This window comes from Felis catus, chromosome B1 (assembly GCF_018350175.1).
Source record: "Felis catus isolate Fca126 chromosome B1, F.catus_Fca126_mat1.0, whole genome shotgun sequence".
In the NCBI taxonomy this organism is placed as follows: domain Eukaryota; kingdom Metazoa; phylum Chordata; class Mammalia; order Carnivora; family Felidae; genus Felis; species Felis catus.
The window spans coordinates 174,884,341-174,907,264 of record NC_058371.1 but is presented as its reverse complement, the minus strand read 5'-3'; the positions used below and the strand labels follow the sequence as shown (position 1 = coordinate 174,907,264).

General features: G+C 38.4%; 1 protein-coding gene across 2 annotated transcripts in view; it reads left to right on the top strand.

Annotated features, from left to right (window-relative positions):
• DTHD1 (death domain containing 1) overlaps positions 1-22,924 on the top strand; it is a 73,405-nt gene that overhangs the window by 33,091 nt on the left and 17,390 nt on the right. For both annotated transcript variants that reach the window (XM_003985470.4, XM_019829658.2), the window contains exon 8: positions 791-1,035. In XM_003985470.4, coding sequence (XP_003985519.3) covers positions 791-1,035 — 245 coding nt within the window. The remainder of the gene's footprint in view (positions 1-790; positions 1,036-22,924) is intronic.

Here is a 22,924-nt window from a genome sequence, read left to right as displayed (position 1 = left end):
GAAAGATAAATGTAATTTTCTAACCACAGAAAGAACGGAATATTTTCAATACTTTTTTGTTAGAGTAAAATGGAATGGAAAGAGAAAATTAAAGATTATTAGGTCTAGAAGCAGCCAGAGAACACCTGGTCCAATTACAGATAAGAAATCTTTGGGGTACCTGGGTGGCTCAGTCAGTTAAACATCCGACTTTTGACTTTGGCTCAGGTCATATCTCATAGGTTCTTGAGTTTCAGCCCCGTGTCGAGCTCTGCTGACAGCATCAAAACATCAAACGGAGCCTGCTTGGGATTCTCTGTCTCCCTCTCTCTCTCTGCCCCTTCCCCACTCAGGCTCTCTCTCAAAAATAAATAAACACAGGGGCACCCCGGTGGCTCAGTCAGTTAAGCGTCCGACTTCAGCTCAGGTCATGATCTTGTAGCCAGCGAGTTTGAGCCCCACGTCGGGCTCTGTGCTGACCGCTCAGAGCCTGGAGCCTGTTTCAGATTCTGTGTCTCCCTCTCTCTCTGACCCTCCCCCATTCATGCTCTGTTTCTCTCTGTCTCAAAAATAAATAAACATTAAAAAAAAATTTAAAAATAAATAAATAAATAAATAAACACATTAAAAAAAGAAATCTTTTTAGTAATCTACAGTTTCAGTCTATTGCTGCTAATATTTTGGCAAGAGGCAGGGATACCAAAAAAGCTTAAATTGTATAAAAAATGGAATAAGAGTTTGGATTTTAAAAATTTAAATAGGGCAAAGTGGTATATCTTAGTAGCAACAAATGCATTTCACTTCTTTTTAGGCAATGGAAAGGATTATGGAAAAGATTACAAGCTTATTTTTCATTTACAAAGAAAACCCAGGCTGGAACTCCAAATCAAAGAGGTGGATGAATTTGGAAACTATAGCTGCCCTCATTATAAGGGCACCATTGTAGTTTATAAAGTACCTAAAGAAAAGATAGTCCACAACTTGGATCAATCTCCTATACTGGATGAAAACCTTTGTCAGTTGCCAATTTGCAAATTGCCATTGAAGTTGCCAAAGGTAAGTTATTTTACTTCTCTAATTACCATATTTTGTTAACTCTTCGTGATTCTCCACCACAATCTATACTTCAGGCACATGGATATGCAAGGTGAAAAGGAAAGGCAGGAATAAAGTTGATAAGGAAGGAGTGGGTATATAATTTTAGAGTGGTGGAATACAGATCAGGATTTTCACTTCCTTTCATATTAACTCTCTTAAAAAATTTTTTTTGAACGTTTATTTATTTTTTGAGAGACAGAGAGAGACAGAGTACCAGCAGGGGAGGGGCAGAGAGAGAGGGAGACCCAGAATTCGAAGCAGGCTCCAGGCTCTGAGCTGTCAGTACAGAGCCTGATGTGGGGCTGGACCCATGAACTGTGAGATCATGACCTGAGCCAAAGTCAGATGCTTAACTGACTGAGCCACCCAGGCGCTCCAGGATCTACCCAGGTGCACCTCAACTTTCTAATAGCAACAATTCAAGTTGATCCGGTCTTGACAACATGTTCTTAATGATTATAGAAATAATGTCATTCATTTTCCGTAACTGCATAAGAATAACTGGGAAAGAACTTATGAAAACACAGACTACATTTAACAACACAACACTTTTAGGAAATGTCATGTGGGGAATGGGAAAACAACATCAAAATATTTTCACCCAGGCTTATAAAATCCTGTACACTTGTTTTAAGAGTGAATTACTCTTACCTAAAATTCTTATTCTTTTCAGGAAAGTAGGATTGAATTGTTTCTCCTAATAGGTCAAACAAATAATCTTATTGCTGTATATACTATTTTCTTCTATGATCCAGGATTCAGCCCTTCCAAACTATATTCTTAATGAGAAATATAATTGAAAAATTCATTTTATCACTTCAAAGAGTAAACGTATTCTTTAAAGATGCTAAAATTATGTTTTCGTGTTTTTACTTTTTACATTATGAATAGTAGAAATGTTTGTCATGCCATTAGATATGGTACTGATTTTAAGTTAATCAGTAATTAATGAATTTGACAGATATTAATTGAACTTCTGAAATAAGGAATGTATTCTGCTAGGCATTATGAAAAATACAGAGATATAGAGGATAATACATGCCCTAAAACTGTGTTGTCCTAAACGATAGCCACTAACCATATGTGTCATGTGTGGGGCACTTGAAATATGGCTAGTCCAAATTGAGAAGTACTGTAAGTATAAAGTACAGACCAGATTTCAAAGACTCAGTACCAAAAATATAAAATAACTCATTAATCATTTGTTTATGTTGATTTTATAGAAATTATAATATTTGGTTATGGAGTGAAACAAAATATATAATAATAAAATATAGATATAAATAATATAATAAAACATATTATTACTTACTCCATAAAGTTAATTTCACCCATTTAAAAAAAATTTTTTTATGTGGCTAACTAGAACATTTCAAATTACTTATCTGTGTGAAACCATATTTTTATGGCACAGTATTGCTCTAAGTGATTTACAATCCAGCAAAGTATGTAAAATCTGTACAGTTGACCCTTGAACAACTTCAAGGTTAAGGGCACCAACCCCTGCATAATCAAAAATCTGAGTATAACTTTGACTCTCCCAAAACTTAACTATTATTCGCCAATAGTTGATTAAAAGCCTTACTGATGACATAAACAGTTGACCCATATTGTATATTACAGGTTTAATATACTGTATTCTTACAATAAATGAGAAAAGAACATTATTAAGAAAATCATAACGGATATATCCAAATACTATATTTTAGTAGGTGGGAAATCATAGCTCCCTCTTTTATACAAATCAGCAGAAGTAGGTGCAGTTTAATATTTTACCCTATTATCAACTTTTAAAATAAAACTGAGACAGAAGGGAGACTGTTTAAGATTATCCAGATTGGAACGAATTTTGTGACTTGAATATACTAGAAAACGGGAGTTAGACCCTCTAATGAGAGTTGTAAAGCGTAGTTGTGGGCCATGTCCCAGACTATTCAAATAATTTACTTTTCTGTTTAGAGTCATATCAGTGATTGAGACCAAAGTCTGGGAGGCGGGTGGGGCACGACGTGGGGGTGTGGGATTAAATAGCCAAGGTGCTATTTCAAGCCTGACAACTTCATTCTGTTGTACATTTCCAGTTGTGTTAATCCTAAAGCTGCTGTAAGAATCTATTTTCCATTTCATAGTAATTTTCACTCTTTCTAGATGTTATTTTCTCAGCATTTTTCAGAAATCTGCTCCTTGGTAGAAAATTATCTTTCTGTAGATATAACTCGATTTTAACTTAATTTCACTAATATTCATGTTTGGAAGAAAAGTAAAATTGCTGTAAAGGACAAGTCAACTAGTATTTGTGGTTTAGACCTTTGTAGCTTTATTATATCTTATTTTTTTCCCTTTGGCAAAAAAAGAAAATCGTAAGGAAAATGCATTTGCAGTAATGTGATGTATTTATAAATAAAAATCAGTGTATAAGTTGACCCAAGCATTTCAAACCTGTGTTCTTCAAGGGTCAGCTGTATATAAAATCACCTTGTAAGATAGTAAATGATTAAACTAATGGGAAAAACGGTGTACTAATAGTTGTTCAGAGGAGGAAAATAGCTTTTCTGGAAGCTGGTACCAATAGAAAATTCATGGTGGTTATGGCATGTTATCTGAGCTTTGTAAGTTGGTAGAAATTTAGCCGATGGAAACGAAGAAAAAATATGTTATGATGATGGAATGGAATGAGTTGGACTTCGGGTGGTAGGCGTAGCTTAGCACGAATTCATAATTCATGTAATAACCATTATAATAATTCATAATGTCCCAAAAGTCTTTCAAGTGCTTTACATGCCCTATATTACTAAATTCACAAATGAGGCTTTACCACTGTTCTCATTTTATAGGAAACTGAGGCACAGAAATTTTAGTCAACTTGCCCCTGGTCCCGTAGCTAAGGAAGTGTCTGAGCTAGGATTCAAACCCACAACATCTGCTTCCCACATGTGCAACCACTGTCTGCTCTTGTCTCTTGAGCAGATAAGACTAGGATTTAGATAACCTCCAGGATATAAGATGGATTTTAGGACTTCCATGTTCACCCCTGAAGTTGTACAATAATTTTATGTGTATTATGCCTTAGTGTAAAGGTGATATTAAAATTAAAAACTGATATGGCATGAATTCTGGTCAGTCACATTGAAAGTAGCCATGTCAACAGAGTTGCTGGGTTATAGAGACATTAACTCTTTACTTGTTGGTTTGGGGGAGATTCTGGGGTTCCTGGGAGGCATTTGCAGGGTAGCAGAGTCTACTAAACCATTTATACTTAAAATTATATTTAAGAACAGTGTATCTATATAGGTGTGTACCCACCATCAGTTTTTCCTCTGTGCATTTTCACTTCCATCTTAGGGCCTTTGTATTTGTTCACTATGCTTAGGGCTCTCTTCCCTCAGTCGAGTAGCTGGTTCTTTATCATTCAGGTTCAGCTCATAAATCACCTCCTATAATTATCCCCCCCCCATCTCCTTATCTAAAGCCACTCTTTAACCCATTAGCCCTTTAAAATTTACTTCATAACACTTACTATTAATTGAAAGTAATAGAGTCATGTATTTGTTCGTGAACTTTCCATTTGCCTTTGCTCCTTGAGAGAGCAAGCTCCGTGAGTGAAAGACCTTGTCTCCTTGTTCTGGCTATACCGTCGGTGACTAGAACAGTGCCTGGCACATCATAGGAACTTTAAATATTTGTGACTGGATCAAAGAGGAAAGGTCTGTACCATTTGTTAGGTTCTAAAAATTAGAATTAAAATTAGATTTTAAGAACTACGGACTTAATACTCCAATTCTCTTGTCCAGTGGTTCACAGCCTCATTTATAAACACTTAGCTGGTGGGCCAAGGAGTTGATTTGGATCAACACGAAGATTTGGGAGCAGAAGAAGAGAGGAAGGGGACACTGGAGGCCTTCTCCAGGTAGCTCCACTTAACACATTACCTCCTAAGGTCACTATGTTGTTCAGCTGCTATAGGGAGATCGGTGGGAGACAAATAAGGAGGCTTAGAATTTTCTGGCAGGAGGTGGTGAAGGCCTCACTGTGATAGTGGCAAACAATGGAAAGAAAGCCCCTTATGTAAGAGAGGACAGACTTGAAGTCCAAAATGTGATACAAATTCAGCTCTCAGTTTTTGGTATTTTCTCTGATTTCATGAATCAACTGGCCAAATTAGCCAAGCCATACAATTTAGGGTTTTATATGGATTTTGCTCAGTAAAAGTCTGTGTGAGTGATTGTCCAGGTCTTTTGCACAAGTTCTTCCTCTGCCTTGATTCTGCTTACCTGAACAAATCCTAGTGGTCATCCTTTACAGCTCTGTTGAGGTGTGACTTCTCCCAGGAAGCCTTCCTTGATTTCCCCTTTAATATCGACTTTGATGTGCTTGGTTTCCACAACACCTGTACTTCCCCTACTGCTGCAGTTACCGTATTGTATTATCATCACTTGTTTCTCAGTAGATATATATTTCTCGGTCTTTTTGTTTGTTTTTGCCCTCCTAAAGGGTCTCTCTAGACATCTTTTCCTCTAATCAACCCTCCCCACTAAATTTTAATATCACAGATACAGAGTATGTATATTTGTATTTTATAAACTAAAAGTGTAAAACGTTTTCATCTTGCCCAAGAGCTAATTTTCTTTCAATTTGCATTGCCAGTGTCAGGCATACAGTACATGCTTGATAAATATTTGTGAATAACTAGAGGGATGAGACAATTTCTTCAAATCTTAAGGCTGCCCAGTTTTGACACTGTGGATCTTGAAACTATATGGACATTTAAAAAAGATGTTTATTTATTTATTTTGAGAGAGGGAAAGAGAGCAGGGGAGGGGCAGAGGGAGAGGTAGAGAGAGAGAATCCCAAGTAGGCTCCATGCTCAGTGAGAGCCTGTTGCTGGGCTTGATTGCATAACCTCAAGATCACGACCTGAGTCGAAATCAAGAGTCTGGCCCTCAACAGACTGAGCCACCCAGGCGTCCCTGGCTTGCTTAAACATAGTACATTTTACTCCACTGATCTTCATATATGAATCTACTGCTCATAGCCTTTGGTCCTTCCTTTTTCTTCCAGATGGGTTTGTATAGGGCTATCCAGATTCACCCTTTTGGTCCTTTTACATGCTTAAATCTTTACTAGAAGTTTCTTGGGTTCAGAAAAAAATCTGTGGCTATACAAGCTTTTCTCTCTTTTCAAAGTAATATACCCAAATGGGAATTGAAACCAGACCTTTAGTCTGTGAGGACAGATTTCTTCCAAAAAGTTCATAATTAAAAAAAAAAAATTGACCTCAGCTTCACAGTAGTAGAATATCCTCTTTTTCAGGAAATGAAAATATCCCTATTATATGGAGCTTGGCATTAATGAACACTACATTATGCACACATTTATACATGTAGCATAAATTACATGAAGGCATTTGTCAAAATTAAAAGTGCTTTTCACACAGAAGATAAGCAGTAACTATTTAGATGTATGTATATAAACATACACATTCACATACACATAATTATAATCTGTGATCTTAATGTACTGCCTGATTCCCAAAGATGTGAAAACATAGGACCCATTACTTCATGCTTGTGAAGGACTCTGTCTCATCCTTTAGCCTCCAAATTCCATTCATGCATATATTAATTCATTCAACAAACACTTTTGTATCCCATGGACCAGACATACAACAGTGTTCCTTTAGGTACGGTCTCTTCCTCTTACCTCTCCACAGATTATTGTCAACCCAGAGGGCAGAATGAGCCTCTAAACCATCAGTCAGATCATTTTCTGACTTTGCTCCAAACCTTGCAAAGGCTCCTGGTTTCACTCAGAGTAAAAGACTGTGTCTGAACTTGACTCCCATTGATGCTAAGACCTTCTCTCCCCCACTCTTCACTTGTTCAACTCTTGCCACAACACCCTCTTGATGTTCTTGGAACTTGCCACACATGCTTCTGCCTCAGGTCCTTATGTTAGTGGTTCCCTGGCCTGGAATGTCCTTCCATCCATCAGATACCTACGTGGCCAACACCCTCACCTCCTTCAGTTCTTCGATCAAATTTCACCTTCTCTCTGAGGCTTACTCTGATTCTATTTCTTATTGCAATGTACTCCTACCCACACAAACCAACAATCCTGGTCCTCTTTAACTTGCTCTGTAGTTTTGCTTTCCTCTAAAGCATCAATACCTCCTAACATTTATTTCCTTGTTGATTATGTTTATCATAGGAACACTATTACTTCACCACTAGAATGTGAGCTTCTTGAGGGCAAGGACCTTTATCTGTTGTCCATTGCCGCACCACAGGGCCCTAGAATAGTGCCTGGCATAGGTTAGGTGCTCAGATACATTGGTTGAATTAACTTTCAAATAGAGCTTGTATTTTCAATACCCAAAGTGCGAAGAGCAAAGTGAGAAGTGCCGAGAAGGAAAATGAATTAGCATCAGAGGGTTGGCAGAATTTGTAATGTATGCTTACAGATGTGATAGCCAGCACAGGCTTCACTGTGGACCCCTTCTGGGCCGAAGAGTAACAGTGACAGGAAGCTCATCTGCCTGCGTGGCCAAGAGAGCACCATGGTGAGGGAAACAACATGTTCCCAGACTGCCATGGGCATGAGATTTTAACCAAGGACTCTGTGGCAAATGCTCATGGGAGGAGCAGAGAGAGGTGATTAGGTTTGAGAGATAAAGACGATCTTCATGATAATTCCATTTCAATCTAATCTTCTGAAAATGGTCACATAATCAATACATGTGAAAATGTATGAAGGAAAAGAGTAAGGATTGGTCTCTACGTCTTTCCTAAGTTGTGCTTCAAACTTTCTTCTTTTACAAAATATTCAAGGAAACTCAGTTCACACCACGTCTATGTGTGCTTTGGCAGAAACAGGGCAATTTCAAAAAACTGTCAAAGATTCTTTTTTAGGTGGAAGGAAGTGGTGTGTGCGTATGTACTTCTGAAATCACGTCACAAAGGTAACTGTGCCATTTGGTTATTTGTGCTAGGTTGAGTTGTGACTGCCTTTCATTCTTGTTTGTCTGCTGGGAGGCTTTGCTTTGAAGGAGAGGGGGGGCTCTGGGTCTGGTGGCTGTTTTCTGTGGGAGGCTGTCAGGGCCGTAGTTTCCTAGTCATATCTACCCTACATATTTACGTAAGCCATCTGTTGACCCAAGTTTTGCCTAGTCTGAACTTCCTCTTTAAAAAAAAAAAAAAACTGAACTCATGACATGTGATTTCTAGTAAATAATGATACTGCTTCAACACTTGATTTCTCACCACATGAAGTAACTTGCGTTGTCAAAGAGAGGAAGCAGGCAGAGGCAGGTGCACCATTTACCTCATTAGAAGTGATATACTTCACCTTCTCACCACTTCGGATTGCCATCTCCCTGTCCTTTCAGGAATGACATGTTTTTCAGTGATTTTTTTCTAGGCATATGAGACACTAAGAGACGATCTCAACTACAAAACTGTGAACACCCCAAGCTATTGAACATCTTTACACTCACAGCCTCTTCATTTCTACTTAGGCTTTTAGTTGTAATAATTTACAAAGTTGGATTAAGGATCAAGAATGGAATGGGACTTAATAGTCCATTGCCAGCTATGAATAAAGCAGATTTTTTTTAAAGTTTGTTTATTTTGAGAGAGAGAGAGCAGTATGAGTGGGGAAAAGAAGAGAGAGAGGGAGAGAGAGAATTCCAAGCAGGCTCTGCACTGTCAGCACAGAGCCCGAGGTGGGACTCAAATTCATGAACCATGAAATCATAACATGAGCAGAAATCAAGAGTCAGACACTTAACTGACTGAGCCACCCAGGAGCCCTGAAGAAAGCAGATTTTAAAAGGTGTCTGCTTTTAAAATAAAACTGTACAAGAGGAATCAGAGTTTGTTGGCTTTTGCATGTGAGTGTTTGGGGGGGTGTAGTGGAGCGGAGACATTGTAAACCTAATGGTGATTTTGGAATTTTCTGCAACTTAGTTTCATGCTTTCTATATTATAGTTAATTATAATAACATTTATGCTGCTTTATGCACCACCCCTGTCAATTATGGAAAGAAGTCATTAAAATCTTGGTAAGGAGAGATATCACATCAATTTTCTTTCTTAACCTGTGAAACGTTTACAAAGCCCTCTCTTTCCCGTGTTGTAATTCTGGCTCTCCTTGGCTCTTTGCTGACATGCCCTCTGTGACTGCAGTCTTACCTTCCTCTGAGCCATCAGAATGGCCTTCAAAGACAGTCTTGACTATGTCACTGAAAAATCTAGTTTATATTGTACATGAGATGTTTGAGGGTGAAAATGATCAAAACTGGTTTAGTTAGAAACAGGATCCTTTTCTGGAAGCAGCTTTGCCCACCAACTTAATCAGAAGAGCACCTTTCCCTTCTCTTGCCCTTCCCCCTCCTATTCATCTACCCCTTCCCTTTTCTTTGTCCTCTTCCCTCTCCTCCTCTTCTCCCTTACTCTTCTCTATCTTCCCCTTTCTCTTTATCTGTCCATCTTGACCCTTCCTCCTCATTCTTCCTCCCTCATGGTCTGTTCATACAAGGAAAGGTCTTCTGTGCTCAGCAGGAAGTATAATTAAACCAGGAATTGTGCCCTACAATTCTTGTGCCCAAGAATTGTTTTATAAAGCAAACTCATATATTCTTGTCTCTCTGGGAAAATTTAACAAAAAAAGTAATTGATGTGTTTGCACTTATTCTCCTAAAATAATGTTTACTAAGTAAAAGATGATGTTCATTAATGCAAACAATTTCTAGCTCATGAACTCCAACCATAATGTTTTTGTGTAGAAATATCAGTCAACATGTCAAATACTAATTAAATACCAACTATATATGAGATACTATGTAGGGCCTAAAAGATAATAGTAATATTGGTCAAAGTCCTAGCATTAGGAAATTACAGTCCAGTTCAGGAAATAAAACACAAACACTTTAAACATTATAAAACAATGCAAGAGATAGATAATAATAGAATACAACAATCTAGTAATATCACAGGACAGAAACTGGTGATTAACTGCAAATGAATGGTGGAGATGTTAAGTGCCAGGACATTTCAGAGAAGGGAGTGATTTCTGTGGCCGAGGTAACCTGGGACACTTCACAGAGCAAGACAGATGTAGAGAATGTTTAGGTCCCGGAAAGGACAGAGAAAAAAGCAGCAAGTTCCACACAAGAAGGATTGCTTGAGCTGAAACTTTGAAGTGGCAAAGCAGATGATGTGTTTTATGAAAGGACAATGTGTAGATCTGTGTGGTTTGAGTAGAAGATTTGGAAAAATCACATTGGAAATAAATTGGGGAAAGATTATGGAGGGCTTTGAATGCCTTGATAAGTCAATCAAATGTCTCTGTGAAATTTTTACACAATTTGTCAAAATTTGTCAAAAGAATGTGATTGGTTTCATGATACAAAGGACATGTGTGAAGCAGAGATTCAAACCAGAAATCCTTAGCGTATAAGCAAACAAAAATATCCCTTGGCCACTGAGGATGGAGAGGTAGGTATCTTATTAATTGATAACTAAGCTAATCTTTTATTCTATAAATAATTGGAAAATGTTAACCAGGAGGGTGACATGATCAAATTTCATTAGCGTATCATTGTGACAGGGTATAAGAACAACTATGAAAGAGATGAGTTTAGCAACAGTAAAATAAAGGGCTAACGAAATAGTCCATGGGAGAGATGGCCTGATATTAAGACCATGGTGGTTAAGGATGGCAGGCAGAGAACAGAGTCAGAGAGCAATTTAGGATTTGGGACCAACTGGACTTGGTGGTAGAGTGAATTTGTGTGGGGATTGGGAGGTAGCAGGACATTAGGAGCCAGAGAAAGTTGTGGGGGGGGGTGCTTCCTAGGGTGCCTCCTAGGACACCAGTTTGAGTGATGGTCCTGTGATACAACATAGAGTTTCACTGACTTTAGTTTGGAATTGCGTTCAAACTTGCATTTCATTTCCGTTCCCCCTAATATTGCCCTAAACAATAGATGGTTGTTACTTCCTTTTTGAAGGCTTACCACCAGCTCCCTTTACTGCCCTACATCACACCCTGGCAGGGTGGTTTTCTCAAAGACAAATGTGGTTTTATCAGTCTTATACATAGCATATAAAGCCCTTCACAAATCACCACAACTTACCCTTCAACCCCTTCATATTACATTTACTCAAGTGACATTTTTTGCTCCAATGCCACTTAAAGTCTCATTTCTTTTACACATTATGGTCTTAACTACCTCAGAGGCTCTTCCCACAGCTGCCCTTGGGACAGCACTGACTCCACACTTAGCTCTACGATCATCTCTTTAGAAGAGCACAATTAGGTAGTGGGCCTCCTCGGGGCTGGAGGCATAACTTGCTTAATTTTGTAAACCCATCTGGTATGCATTCAATAATGTTTTGTCGAACTATTTAACGAATAAGTGAACGCATTTATTAAATAAATGAATGCTGGGGAAATTGATAAGACAAATGAAGGAGCCTTAACAGCTGACAAAAGCTTTACCTGTTTCCTTTCCCAGCTAACAGTTAACATTTAGCAAAAGCCTGTCATGCCCTCAAAGGAATGACTAATATGGGGATTTTACAGCTGTGGTCAGACCTGGAAGATGTTTGTGGCTATCCAGGCCTTTCCCAGTAACATTCGTATCACTCTTTCTGGTAGAAAGTCTACTCCTATCTATAAGACCAAAAAAAAAAAAAAAAAAAAAAAGAAAGAAAGAAAGAAAGAAAAGAAAAAGAAAGAAAAGAAAAAGCAAAACAAAAAATCATCAGGAAGTTAGAAAACAAATTGGAAATTGGTTATTAGAATCTAATTCTAGAATCTTGAAATCAGAACACACTAGAGAAAAATAATGCTCAGAGTTAAACAGGCACTTTGACAGGTCTTGAGGATTGACCAAAACTCTCTGGGATTGTAATTTAAAAGTGGAATAATAGAGAGAGGAGGTAGAACTTCATAAAAGTGTTAACAGTGCTGTGTATCTTTGACTTGTTCGGCTGCTTTTAAAATGAATAGTGTCTCCCACGTAGCTGCATTTATAGATCAAAGGCGTCTGCTTTTGCCAGAATTGCTTGGAATAGTGGGCAAAGTTTTAAGCATATTAAGAGTAGTTACCATTTACCCAGTATTTGCTATGTTCCAGGCATATTTGAAGTGCTCTGTATATTTTGTGTCACTGAAACCTCACTGTAGTTAGGGTACAGGTACCGCTTTGCCTATTGGTAGATACAAAAAATGAACACGGAAACATTAATTTCTAAATTATATTTATCCATTCCAGAACTGATTTTGACAACTTTTCTTTATTGACTCAATGTATATACTACATATATCTTCTGAATTATCCAGAACCTTTCTCAGCCTATCTGTAGCCATCTCTGAAAGCCTCTTCCTTCTATCTGTCCAAGATCCTTAAATCAGTTGGGGTTTCCTGAATTGGTCTTTCTGGTGATCAGGGTCCTGAAGCTGTCTCCTTTTGTGACTGACTCCTTCGAAGGCTGAGAGATATTTAATCTCTTCCTCTTGACAAAGCCACAATCAAATTAAAGCCTTAAAAAGAGCCGTTTTCCAAGGAGCAATTGAAAAAAAAAAATAATGAAAATAAAACATAAGCTTGGCCGCAAGCAAAATATGCACGGTTTTAAGACTAAGGAAGATCTGAGCTTAAACAAAGTACGGATTCGGGTTTCTTCTGGGATTGGTAGTGGTCTGATTTCATTTTGAAGAAACTTAATTTCTAGATTTATCTCTAAGTTAGACCACTCTTGGTCAGCTCTTCTTGTTCTGATTTCGGTTCTTTCTCTTTCTCTTTCACTTTAATCTTACTTCTCTGTGGGTTTATGCTGGTCTTCAGATTTCTCTACATAAAGGCACTTCCTTTCATTGTGTGGGCCAAGCACTCTGCCTAAGCTTTCAGGAAGTTCTACACTGACTGTGCTGTTACAACCGTATCAAGATGAAAACAGCAAGAGGATATGTATTGGCTGATATTGGTGTCTTTTAATTTATTTATTTTAAAAGCCTGTGTAGAGAATATTTTGAGGGTATCTGAGTTATAAGTCATCATCAAAAAGCAAGGGGCGGGGATTTTCAAAAGCACACAAAAATAGAGAAAATAATAATGAATTTACATCGACCCATCATCTTCTGCCATTCTTGTTTCCTCTAATATCCCTGGGTTTTTTTGTTTTTTGTTTTTTTGTGTTTTTTTTTTTTGTTTGGATATTTTAAAGCAAATCACAGATACTATGTCACTTTACTTGTAAATAACTCTCTCTGTTTCCTAAGAGGTAAGGACTTAAAAAAAGACCACAATACCATTGCTACCCCCAACAATATTAGCAATTCTTACTTGATTTTCTCTTTTTATAATTTTCTCTTTTTATAGTTAATTTGTTCAAAAACAAGGTTCAAGAAATGTCCACACATTGCATTTGTCTGTGTCTCTGCCACAATTGGTTGCATTTTCAGCGTAGCTCGTGTGCTTGATTTCAAGCTACCTTCCCAGCATACTTTGCGGGTAGGAACCATCGTCTCTGTCTCAGAGAGTGTAGTAAGCGAATTTCAATGACTTGCCTCAACTTGCACGACCTCACAGGGCCAGAGGCTGTGTCAGGACCCACTTCAAAGTCATTCCTGTTTCATGTAGTCCCATGTCCCTTTTTCCCTGAGCAAGCCAGATCCTTGCTTACATTACATCTGCCACTTTTATTACGATGTCATGCTGCCTCTCATACCCTCTGCCCCTTCAGGGTGTTTGGCAATTCCAGACTTTTCAAAGAGCCAGACTGGCTGTACCTTTTGTTGAAACTAAGTTTTGGAATAGAGCAGCCATAGACTACGATGGTAGTTTCCTTTGCTATTTGGAATTTTTCAGAAGCAGATTTTCTCTATCAACTTGGTGTGAAATGCGCAGTCACTTCTGAACAGCTCAAAAAGGTCTTCTGTTTAACTCACATGGTGACAAGGTTCACAGAACCTCCTTTCCAGAGCAGAGATCATCACTGTCCTTTTAATATGATGAAGGCTCCAGCTTTCTCTGGCTTAGGTCATGAGTTCACATTCCTTGCTTTTTGTTGATGATTTATAACTCAGATACCCTCCAAATATCCTCTGCAGTTTTAAAAGAACAAAAATACGTTACATATATGTTTATAGCAAAAGATGGTTCCTAGCAAATAAAAGGGAGTGTTCAGTTATACTGCTTTTTTCTAAATTTTGGAATTGCAAGAACTTTTCTTTTTGAAGGACGATAACATACCAGCTTTAAATAAAATGGATTCACATGGTGAGGGAGTTATTCTCTTTCTAATCCTTTCCCTGATCTTCTGAGTAGATCTCAGGTTAGTGTTAGCATATTTTCACATCTCTCTAACACAAAATCTCCCCTGTTAACAAGCAGAGAATAATTCTTAGGCTCAGAAATCTTGGCTGGCAACAGAATTCAACAATATTGTTTAATTGTATTTATTTTTAAGATTTTCATGTGGTTATTTAAGTGAAATGTTTTTTCCACTTATTCAAATATGGGTTCCTTTTAAAACTGTATTTTGTAGGTTGGGTGCTTCGGTGGCTCAGTTAGTTAAGTGTCCAACTTCAGCTCAGGTCATGATCTCGCAGTTTGTGGGTTCAAGCCCCACAATGGGCTCTGTGATGACAGCTCAGAGCCTGGAGCCTGCTTTGGATTCTGTGTCTCCCTCTCTCTCTGCCCCTTCTCTGCTTATACTTGCTCTCTCTCTCTCTCTCAAAAATAAGTAAATAAACATTTTTTAAAAACTGTATTTTGTAGGTTAAAAGCAGTACTTCTAAAGAAAAAAAATTAAGTAATGACAGCTATTATTTTGAGCACTTATTATATACAATGTCCTGCTTTAAGTTACCTGATAGAACCCAGTGTTTTCAGGGTGCCTGCCTGGCTCAGTCAGTAGAGTGTATGATTCTTCATCTTGGGGTTGTGAGTTTCAGCCCCATGGTGACTGTAGAGATTACTTAAAATAAATAAAATAAAATAAAATAAAATAAAATAAAATAAAATAAAATAAAATAAAATAAAATAAAATAAAAAAGAATTCAATGTTTCTGTTAATGACACTACGAAGCAGGTCCTATTATCATGTTGTAAGTGAGGAAAGCGAGGCACGAAGGAATACTTTCAGATCACAAGTTTAATAAGTAGTAGGGTTAGGAGCTGAGCAGAGCTCTTTCCCTTCACCTAATACTGGCTCCCAGTCCAGAGCAGTAAAGTGGATATATGTAAATGGTGAGTGTAACACAAGAAGTACTAGAATTGTTCAGAGAACATCTTGCCTTACAACCTTCACGTTCCATACATGTTTTAACTTACAGGTTAAAAATAAATGACCTGTATTCTTACAAATGTTATTTTATGTAAGATATCCATCTCTTAGTGTGTACATTTTTGGTCAAACTATTTTACCTCTCTACACCTCAGTTTTCTCATTGTAAAGTACCTCATTGTAGTTGTACCTAACAACTACCTCACAAGGTTATGGATATAGTAGACTATACCAAGGTCATATGATATACTTTAAATGGCTGCGGTAATTACCGGTACATAATAAATAGCACAAAATAGTAGCTGATATCATTATCTGGAGGCAATATTATTTACTGTTTGGGTTAGGGCTTTATACAGACCCAGGTTTTAAGGCCATGTTACCTCAGAGAAGTGACATCTGTGAAATGGGGATGACAGTTATTCAAACTCTTGTCATGCGTTTGGAATGAAATGATAATAGTTACCTGTTTAGCCCAATTCCTCCTACATTGCTTTGGATCTCTAGCATTCCTTTTCGGTTCTTTCTCAGAAATTCCATCTCTCTGCTTGTATTCCCCATCTGTTCTTACATGCTGTTCACTTTTTCCATTAGAGCCCTTAGCACATTACTCCAAGTTTTCTAAACTTTTTGGCTTGATAATTCTAATATCCTTGACGTATCTGGGTCTGGCTCTGACACTTTTGTTTCCTCAATTTGTGGTTTTGCCTTTTAGTAGATCTTATCATTTTTTCTTGATAAGTGATCCTGATGTACTGGGTAAAAGAAACTACTTTAAATAGGTCTTAAGTAATGTGATAGTAAGTGTGGGGGAAGGGAGCTGTTCAATAGTCTTATGATGAGGTCTCAGTGTTCAATGAGCCTGTACCTCTGTCTATGAACTTCACATGTGCCTCTTAGCCCACTTCCTAACTTCCCCAGCCTGTGGAACAGGATGGCTACGGGGGGTTGGAGTTGAGTAGTTCCCTTCCCCCATGGAAAGTGTTAGAGGGACCAGGGAGGCAAACCATAAGAGACTCCAAAATACAGAGAACAAACTGAGGGGTGCTGGAGAGGTGTTGGGTGGAGGGATGGGCTAAATGCGTGATGGGCATTAAGGAGGGTACTTGTTGGGATGGGCGCTGGATGTTATATGTAATGATGAATCACTAAATTCTACTCCTGAAATGAAACTAAATAAAGAAATTAAAATTAAAACAATAAACAGTTAAAAAAAAAGTTAGAGGGACCTAGATTTGGGTATTTTCCTTCTCTAGGGTCAGTTAGTCTCTAATAAAACCCCAGCAGATCAGGCTCTGGTTATACAGTTTCTACTAAGGATAGACATTGTTAAGAAGAACAGAACTCTCTGGTATGTTTCAAAGCGGTTCATTTCCCCCTATCCCTGCTGGAAGTAAGGGGGATTTTTCTTAGCTTTCACTATGAGAACCTGGCTGAGCTCCTGGAGGTAAAATTCACAAAAGTGTGTCAGTCTCCCTTGACTGGGTCCCTGTGAAGTTTTTAACTCTTAAATTTGTTCACATTAAGCCTCCAGCAATTTGTCAAGTATAGTTCAGGCTTCCTTACCTGGCACTGATCTAGAGGCAGTTTCTACTGATGGTTTTTTCTCTGGTAAGTTGTAACATTCTGTACTCAGCTGTCAGTCTCCTCAGGTATGGGGACAGAGGTTCGTCCTGTGACCTCACTTGTCTGATGGATCTAAAAAGAGTTGTTGACTTTTTAGTTTGTTCAGCGGTTTTTATGTGTTAGGACAGAGTGGCAACTTCCAGCTTCTTACATGACTGATTGGAAACTGGAAGTTTAGCCCAGTTCTTTACACGAGTACATCCTTGCTCAACCCTGGTTAGCTCCGATTTGATTTGTAATAGTGTTGGACCCATAACTGCGGCACAAAGTTTTTTGCTAACGTCAATCTTTTGTACCAGATTACTTCTTTGATCAATATTCTATCTAAGTTATTTACAAAGCAAAGCCATTAAGAACTTTATAGAAGTTGTACCTTATAAAGGTTGAGAATATACAGTTTACTATTATGATGCAATAAAGGAACTCAAGTTAAGCAAATGGCAGTAATTACTTAGTTGCAGAGACCTCTATGCAAGATAAATACAGAGTAAGAGTAGGCAGTGAAAACCAGTACTTAGTTATATTATCCTAAAGGCTTCTGATAAAATCTGTGCTAAAGATACACACAAACATTCTAATTATATATACTTCCTTGATCTATTAGTATTCACATACTTTCACTTGCATATCTTCTAACTACAAAATAAATGACCAATTTACCAGAAACGTCTGCAATATGTGTATGGGGGTGGGAAGGGTGTGGAGGTTAAGGCTGGATGGAGGAGTTGTTGCCACAAGATGTCATGATAATTAACCAGTGAAAGTCTCTTTATGCAAAAGTGTCTTATAGTAAATAAAAAAATAATATCAGCATGGCATTTTTGTTTGTTTGCCATATTTCACTGACTCACATTGATCTGCGGTGCTCGGTGGCATCCACATGAGATGGAGCTTCAAATGTCAGAAAGTTTTCACATTACTTTACATAAGAACTCGTTGTACCATAGGGACCCTCCCCCCACCCTCCAAACTAGCAGACAGGTAGAAATTAAAGAGAAAATCTCTACCTCTTATTATTTCTATATCTTCCCAATAGCAATGGTATTATTGTGGGTGCCCTATCATTGGCACCCCAATTTAAATAGGATACAATTTAAAATAGGGTATTGCTATAGGATTCAAAGATACCGTCATATTATGTCACAGTTTCCACCTAGCACTTCAAAATATGTGTGAAATAGTGGGAAGGATCCATAGTTGTTCTGACTACCCCCCTTTTTCAAATTTCACATTAGGTTTTGTGGATTACTGTGGTGATCCCTGTAGGAATTTCCCCCCAGTGTCCTTACTGAATGAACTTCCTAATTTGATGCAAGTTTGTCCTAGGCTGGGAAGTGGGTGCACAGTGGTGACTTAAGTTATCAAACAAATCAGTCCTAAAGCCAATCCAACATGGCAGTTGTTTGCTCTGCATTGTCTGTCACTCTGCTTTTCATGCACACGTTTCTAGAGTGAGGTTAACTTAGTGAACACGACCACCATCCTAAGCATCCTGAAAGCACAATATAAGGAGGGTGAATCCTGGCCAAGATGGAAACATTATGCTTCTTTCTAAGTCCTGTCAAAGACTTGATGGTCAGCAGTGGCTGAGCCCAGATTGGCTGTGAGACCACAGGGAAAGGGATGGTCTCCAGTGTTTTTATGTCATGGTAACACTCAGATCAAGGCTTGCTATACAAAAAGCTATAACACTCAGATCAAGTGTTACAAGTATAGATCAAGTATATACAAAAAAAAGCTATACTTACAGGATTAGTTTTAGAAATGGATTTTGGGGCAATCATCTCTGTATTGGAATTTTGGAGGTATATAAAGCCTCTCTGCATCCAAAATGGGTCTCTAGTTCTGCCAAGAGAGGTCTGACAAAAACAAGTAACTTTTGTGTCCCACTATGTTCAAGGAACCCAGCCAAGCTATTCCATTTTATTTCAACTAAAGTTTATTATTTTATTTCACTTAAAATTCATTACAAACCTAAGAAATAGATAAGATAATGACAATAAATTTAAAGTTTAGGAAACTAAGGCATGGATTAACTCTCAGGAGCCAACAATTACAGAGGTTGTCCAGTCTTACCTGAGAGCTCGTGTGCTGGAGCAGCCTCGTATTAGGGAAAGAAAGCACCAGCTTTAGAGTTAATCACAGCTGGGTTCAGCCCTCCACTCACTCTCTCTGAGGTCTCAGCCGTGAGACCTCAACCACTCTGGAGTCTTTGCTATCCTCACAGATCACAGAGGAAACCAGTAAGAGCTCCTTCATTTTCCTCACAGTGCTTTTGGAAAAGATAGATCAGATAATCAAGAAGAAAAGAATTTGTAAATAACTTTGAAGCAGACTCAATTCTGAGAGTTTCAGCCTTGCCTGATAAATGGGTACTGAGGGCTTACCAGCCCAGAAGATTGTTTATGTGAGTGTTGAGGTAATTTCTGGGTAAGAAATTGACCTTGTTCATTGGGTCTGAAGTAACGAAGTAAATGAGATATGACTTGATAGAATTCTATTTGCAGGGGTCAGGGTAAATTTGCCTAAAAACACACATACATCTTCATATAAGGTTGGCCCTTGAACAATATGGGAATTAGGGGTGCTGCCCCCTGCACAGTTGAGAATCCATGTGAAACTTTTTTTTTAAATGTTTGTGTATTTATTTTGAGTGAGAGAGAGAGAGAGAGAGAGAGAGAGAGAGCCCATGCAAGCAGGGGAGGGGCAGAGAGAGAGGGAGAGAGAGAGAGAGAGAGAGAGAGCCGAGCAGGTTCTATGCTATCAGCACAGAGCCCAACATGGAGCTTGATCCCACAGAACTTTGAGATCATGACTTGAGCCAAAATCAAGAATCAGATGCTTAACCAACTGTGCCACCTAGGTGCCCCAAACTTAACTACTAATAGCCCACTGTTGATCAGAAGCCTTACTGATAATATAAACAGTAGATTAACACATATTTTGTATGCAATATATATTACATACTGTATTCTTACAATAAAGAGAGCTAGGGAAAGGCAAATGTTATTAAGAAAATACATTTTCTGAAGAGAAAATACATTTTCTGAAGAGAAAATACATTTACTATGCTGTGCTATATTTATCGAAAAAGTCCATGTACAAATGGACCCATGCAATTCAAACCTGCATTGTTCAAGGGTCAACTGTATATTAATTATACAAATATATTTTATTAAATACATATAAATATATGTTAGATACTGTATGCTAAATACATAGCATATTGATATATATTTAAAGCATCAGATGTTATCAGAATAGAGTGCTGTAGCTATTAGTGAAATCTCTTTCTCAGTTCAGCCCCTTGGATTCAAGAGTGTGTCCTAAAGGGAAAGGTTTTAATTTAAAAACAGAAGACCTATTTCACTGACCTCTGTGACACATCAGGGCACAATCAACATCACTCTACTGTCATGTAACACGATGGGTAGGGAACCACTTTCTTCATCCTATCACATTTTACCACACAACGTACGTACCAGGAGGGGTCAGGGTGGCCACTAGTGGAGAATTGCTTTGCTTAGGAGAAAACTAGGGAAAACCATGAGCTGCATATGGAGCAAGTTGGGATCCGGCAGAACAATGGCAGGATAGCAGTAGAAAAAACCCGTGGTCGCCACTGATGTCCAACAATGTGTCCATATGATACCTCTGGAGCACAAGTGCAATATGGGTAGAAGCCATCATGGCACACTACATGGTAGGCCCAGGAAGGGAAACAGTTATGCCTATAAGAGGAACATGCATGGGCTACATTGCCTGACATTGTGGGGTTACTAGGACCAAGAGAGTAGCTACCAAGAGAGTAAAGCCTATGGGACTGCCAGAAATACTTAGAGTGGCCTGTGTCAGAAGCTAGAGTTTCTGGATGAGGAGATGGGCACCAGAGCTAAGTCATCTGTGTGAGACCTGCAAGGTAATTTATGAATTAGAAATTATTATTATTGCTGTCTTCTTATAGTGTTCTGTAGGTAAGAAACAATCAGAATTTCACTTTGGTCCTGATACGATATGAGAAATCTTCATCACTTTTTGGATAAAGGTAGTTCTTTCATTCTTCTGGGAATCCATTAGGATATATTTGGGGGACAAGTTGATAAGTGATGTAGGTCCTACTTGATAGTGTTTTTCTAAGTGCAGCCACCATACTTTAGTGTCAGAAACACCCAGTTCACTTGTTACAAATATGGCCTTATCTGAGACAAACTGAATCAAGCTGTATACTTACTTCTTTTTGCCTTTTTCTTCAGAGTAATTTTCATGAACACTAAGGTTTGAGAACTATTGCTTTATTTTCTCAGTGAGAAGATAAATCTCCTAGCTGAGAGAGTGGAAATTAGGGGAGAAGTAGAGGTCTTGCAAAGACTGGTAAAAGTTTGAAGTATCCTCTGTAGGGAACACGGGATAAATCTTCAGGGATACATAAAAACGTGGCGGAGCAGCCCTGGTCCCAGCTGAAACTGCAGACCTTACGTTTAGGATGATAATAATCCTCATGGATTGTCCGCAAAGCGTCTTCATGGTTATCATGTATTTATTGAGGGCATAGTGTGGCAACCATTTGGTAAATATGAGAATTGATATAAAAGAGGATACAGAAAAGTATATAATAGTTTCTATGAGCAGGGCGTCCATGAAGAGGTGTTAAAAATGATTGAAGAAGACAATTGAGGTGATATAAACCTTATTTAGTACTTCATGAAGTAGACAGTCTCAGAGAACTACAAAATGGGGTGGAAGGCAAGAAGCTTTTATAGGATGAATAAAAAAACAAGGAGAAACAAATGGAAAATATCTGATTGGCTGGAGCCATGGGGTCAATCTTGTTTAAGGTAAGAGGCCCAGAGTTGGCTTGATCTTTGGGGATTGGCTAGCTGGATATAGTGCATTTCCAGTCAAGCAGAACATTTATAGGGACACAAAAATTATCTCAGTTTTGGTTTTCTGACATAGTAGTTTCTGACCCTGGGAAGAAGCACCTCCATCAAGGGTCTAAAAATGTATTTAAACAGAGGCACAAGTCATGTATTGAAAGAGGCCCCAACATGCAGAGCTTGGATTGACAGCAAAGTCTCCATTTTGTTGACGCTTCTCTACTCACATTGATACTATAGTTCTTGAGTAGCAAGAAAAATGCAACCATTGGTCATCATCAAACTCTCAGAACCAGAGAGAGTGGATGTGCTGGAGTCTAAGGAAGATGCCAAGCAATTTCTGCTTCCAGTCATCAGCGAGATGCAAGAGCGTATTACATCTTGCACTAGAGTGCAGTGGAGAGCTTATGTGCAGAGTTAGTTGTGGAAAATGGGCAGTCTACTCATCCGAATAAAAACCCAACTGAAGGCCTCAGAGGAAAGCACTCTAAATCATCTTTAGAATCCAAATGATGGAGTTGAGGATTGAGTGACTAAACGATGCAAAGGCCAAAAATAAGGCTGAGGAGATTCTAAAGATGGCAGTGAGGTATTGATCAACCTAGTTTGTGTTGAGGTGCTTTGCTCTTTCTCGTATGACTGAATAGCTTCCTGGAATTTTGGGTCTGTGTGTAACACATGATACTTAGAACTGGATTTCTCCAGCTCTGGAGGTGCTGAAGGAGCTACATTATTTCTAGAAGCCAACTCCATTAAACGACTGCTAAAAAAGCTGAACAAGGGACCAGACTTCAGCTGGGGGGTGTGAATGGGGCTGATATGGCTAGGATGGATGGCTCAGACGAAGGAGCAGAAGATAGTATTATCGATATATTGAGACTTAAAATTCTGTGTGAGGCCAAAGAAGGAGAGACGTGTTTTGTCCAAAATTTTAGTTTCATGTGACTCACTAACCGAGGTAACTGTTTGGTCAGTTTGTTTGGATAGCCTGACTCAGCTTTCTTTGAGATAGAGACTGGAATAGAACATAAGGTCTTGGTATTCTCTACA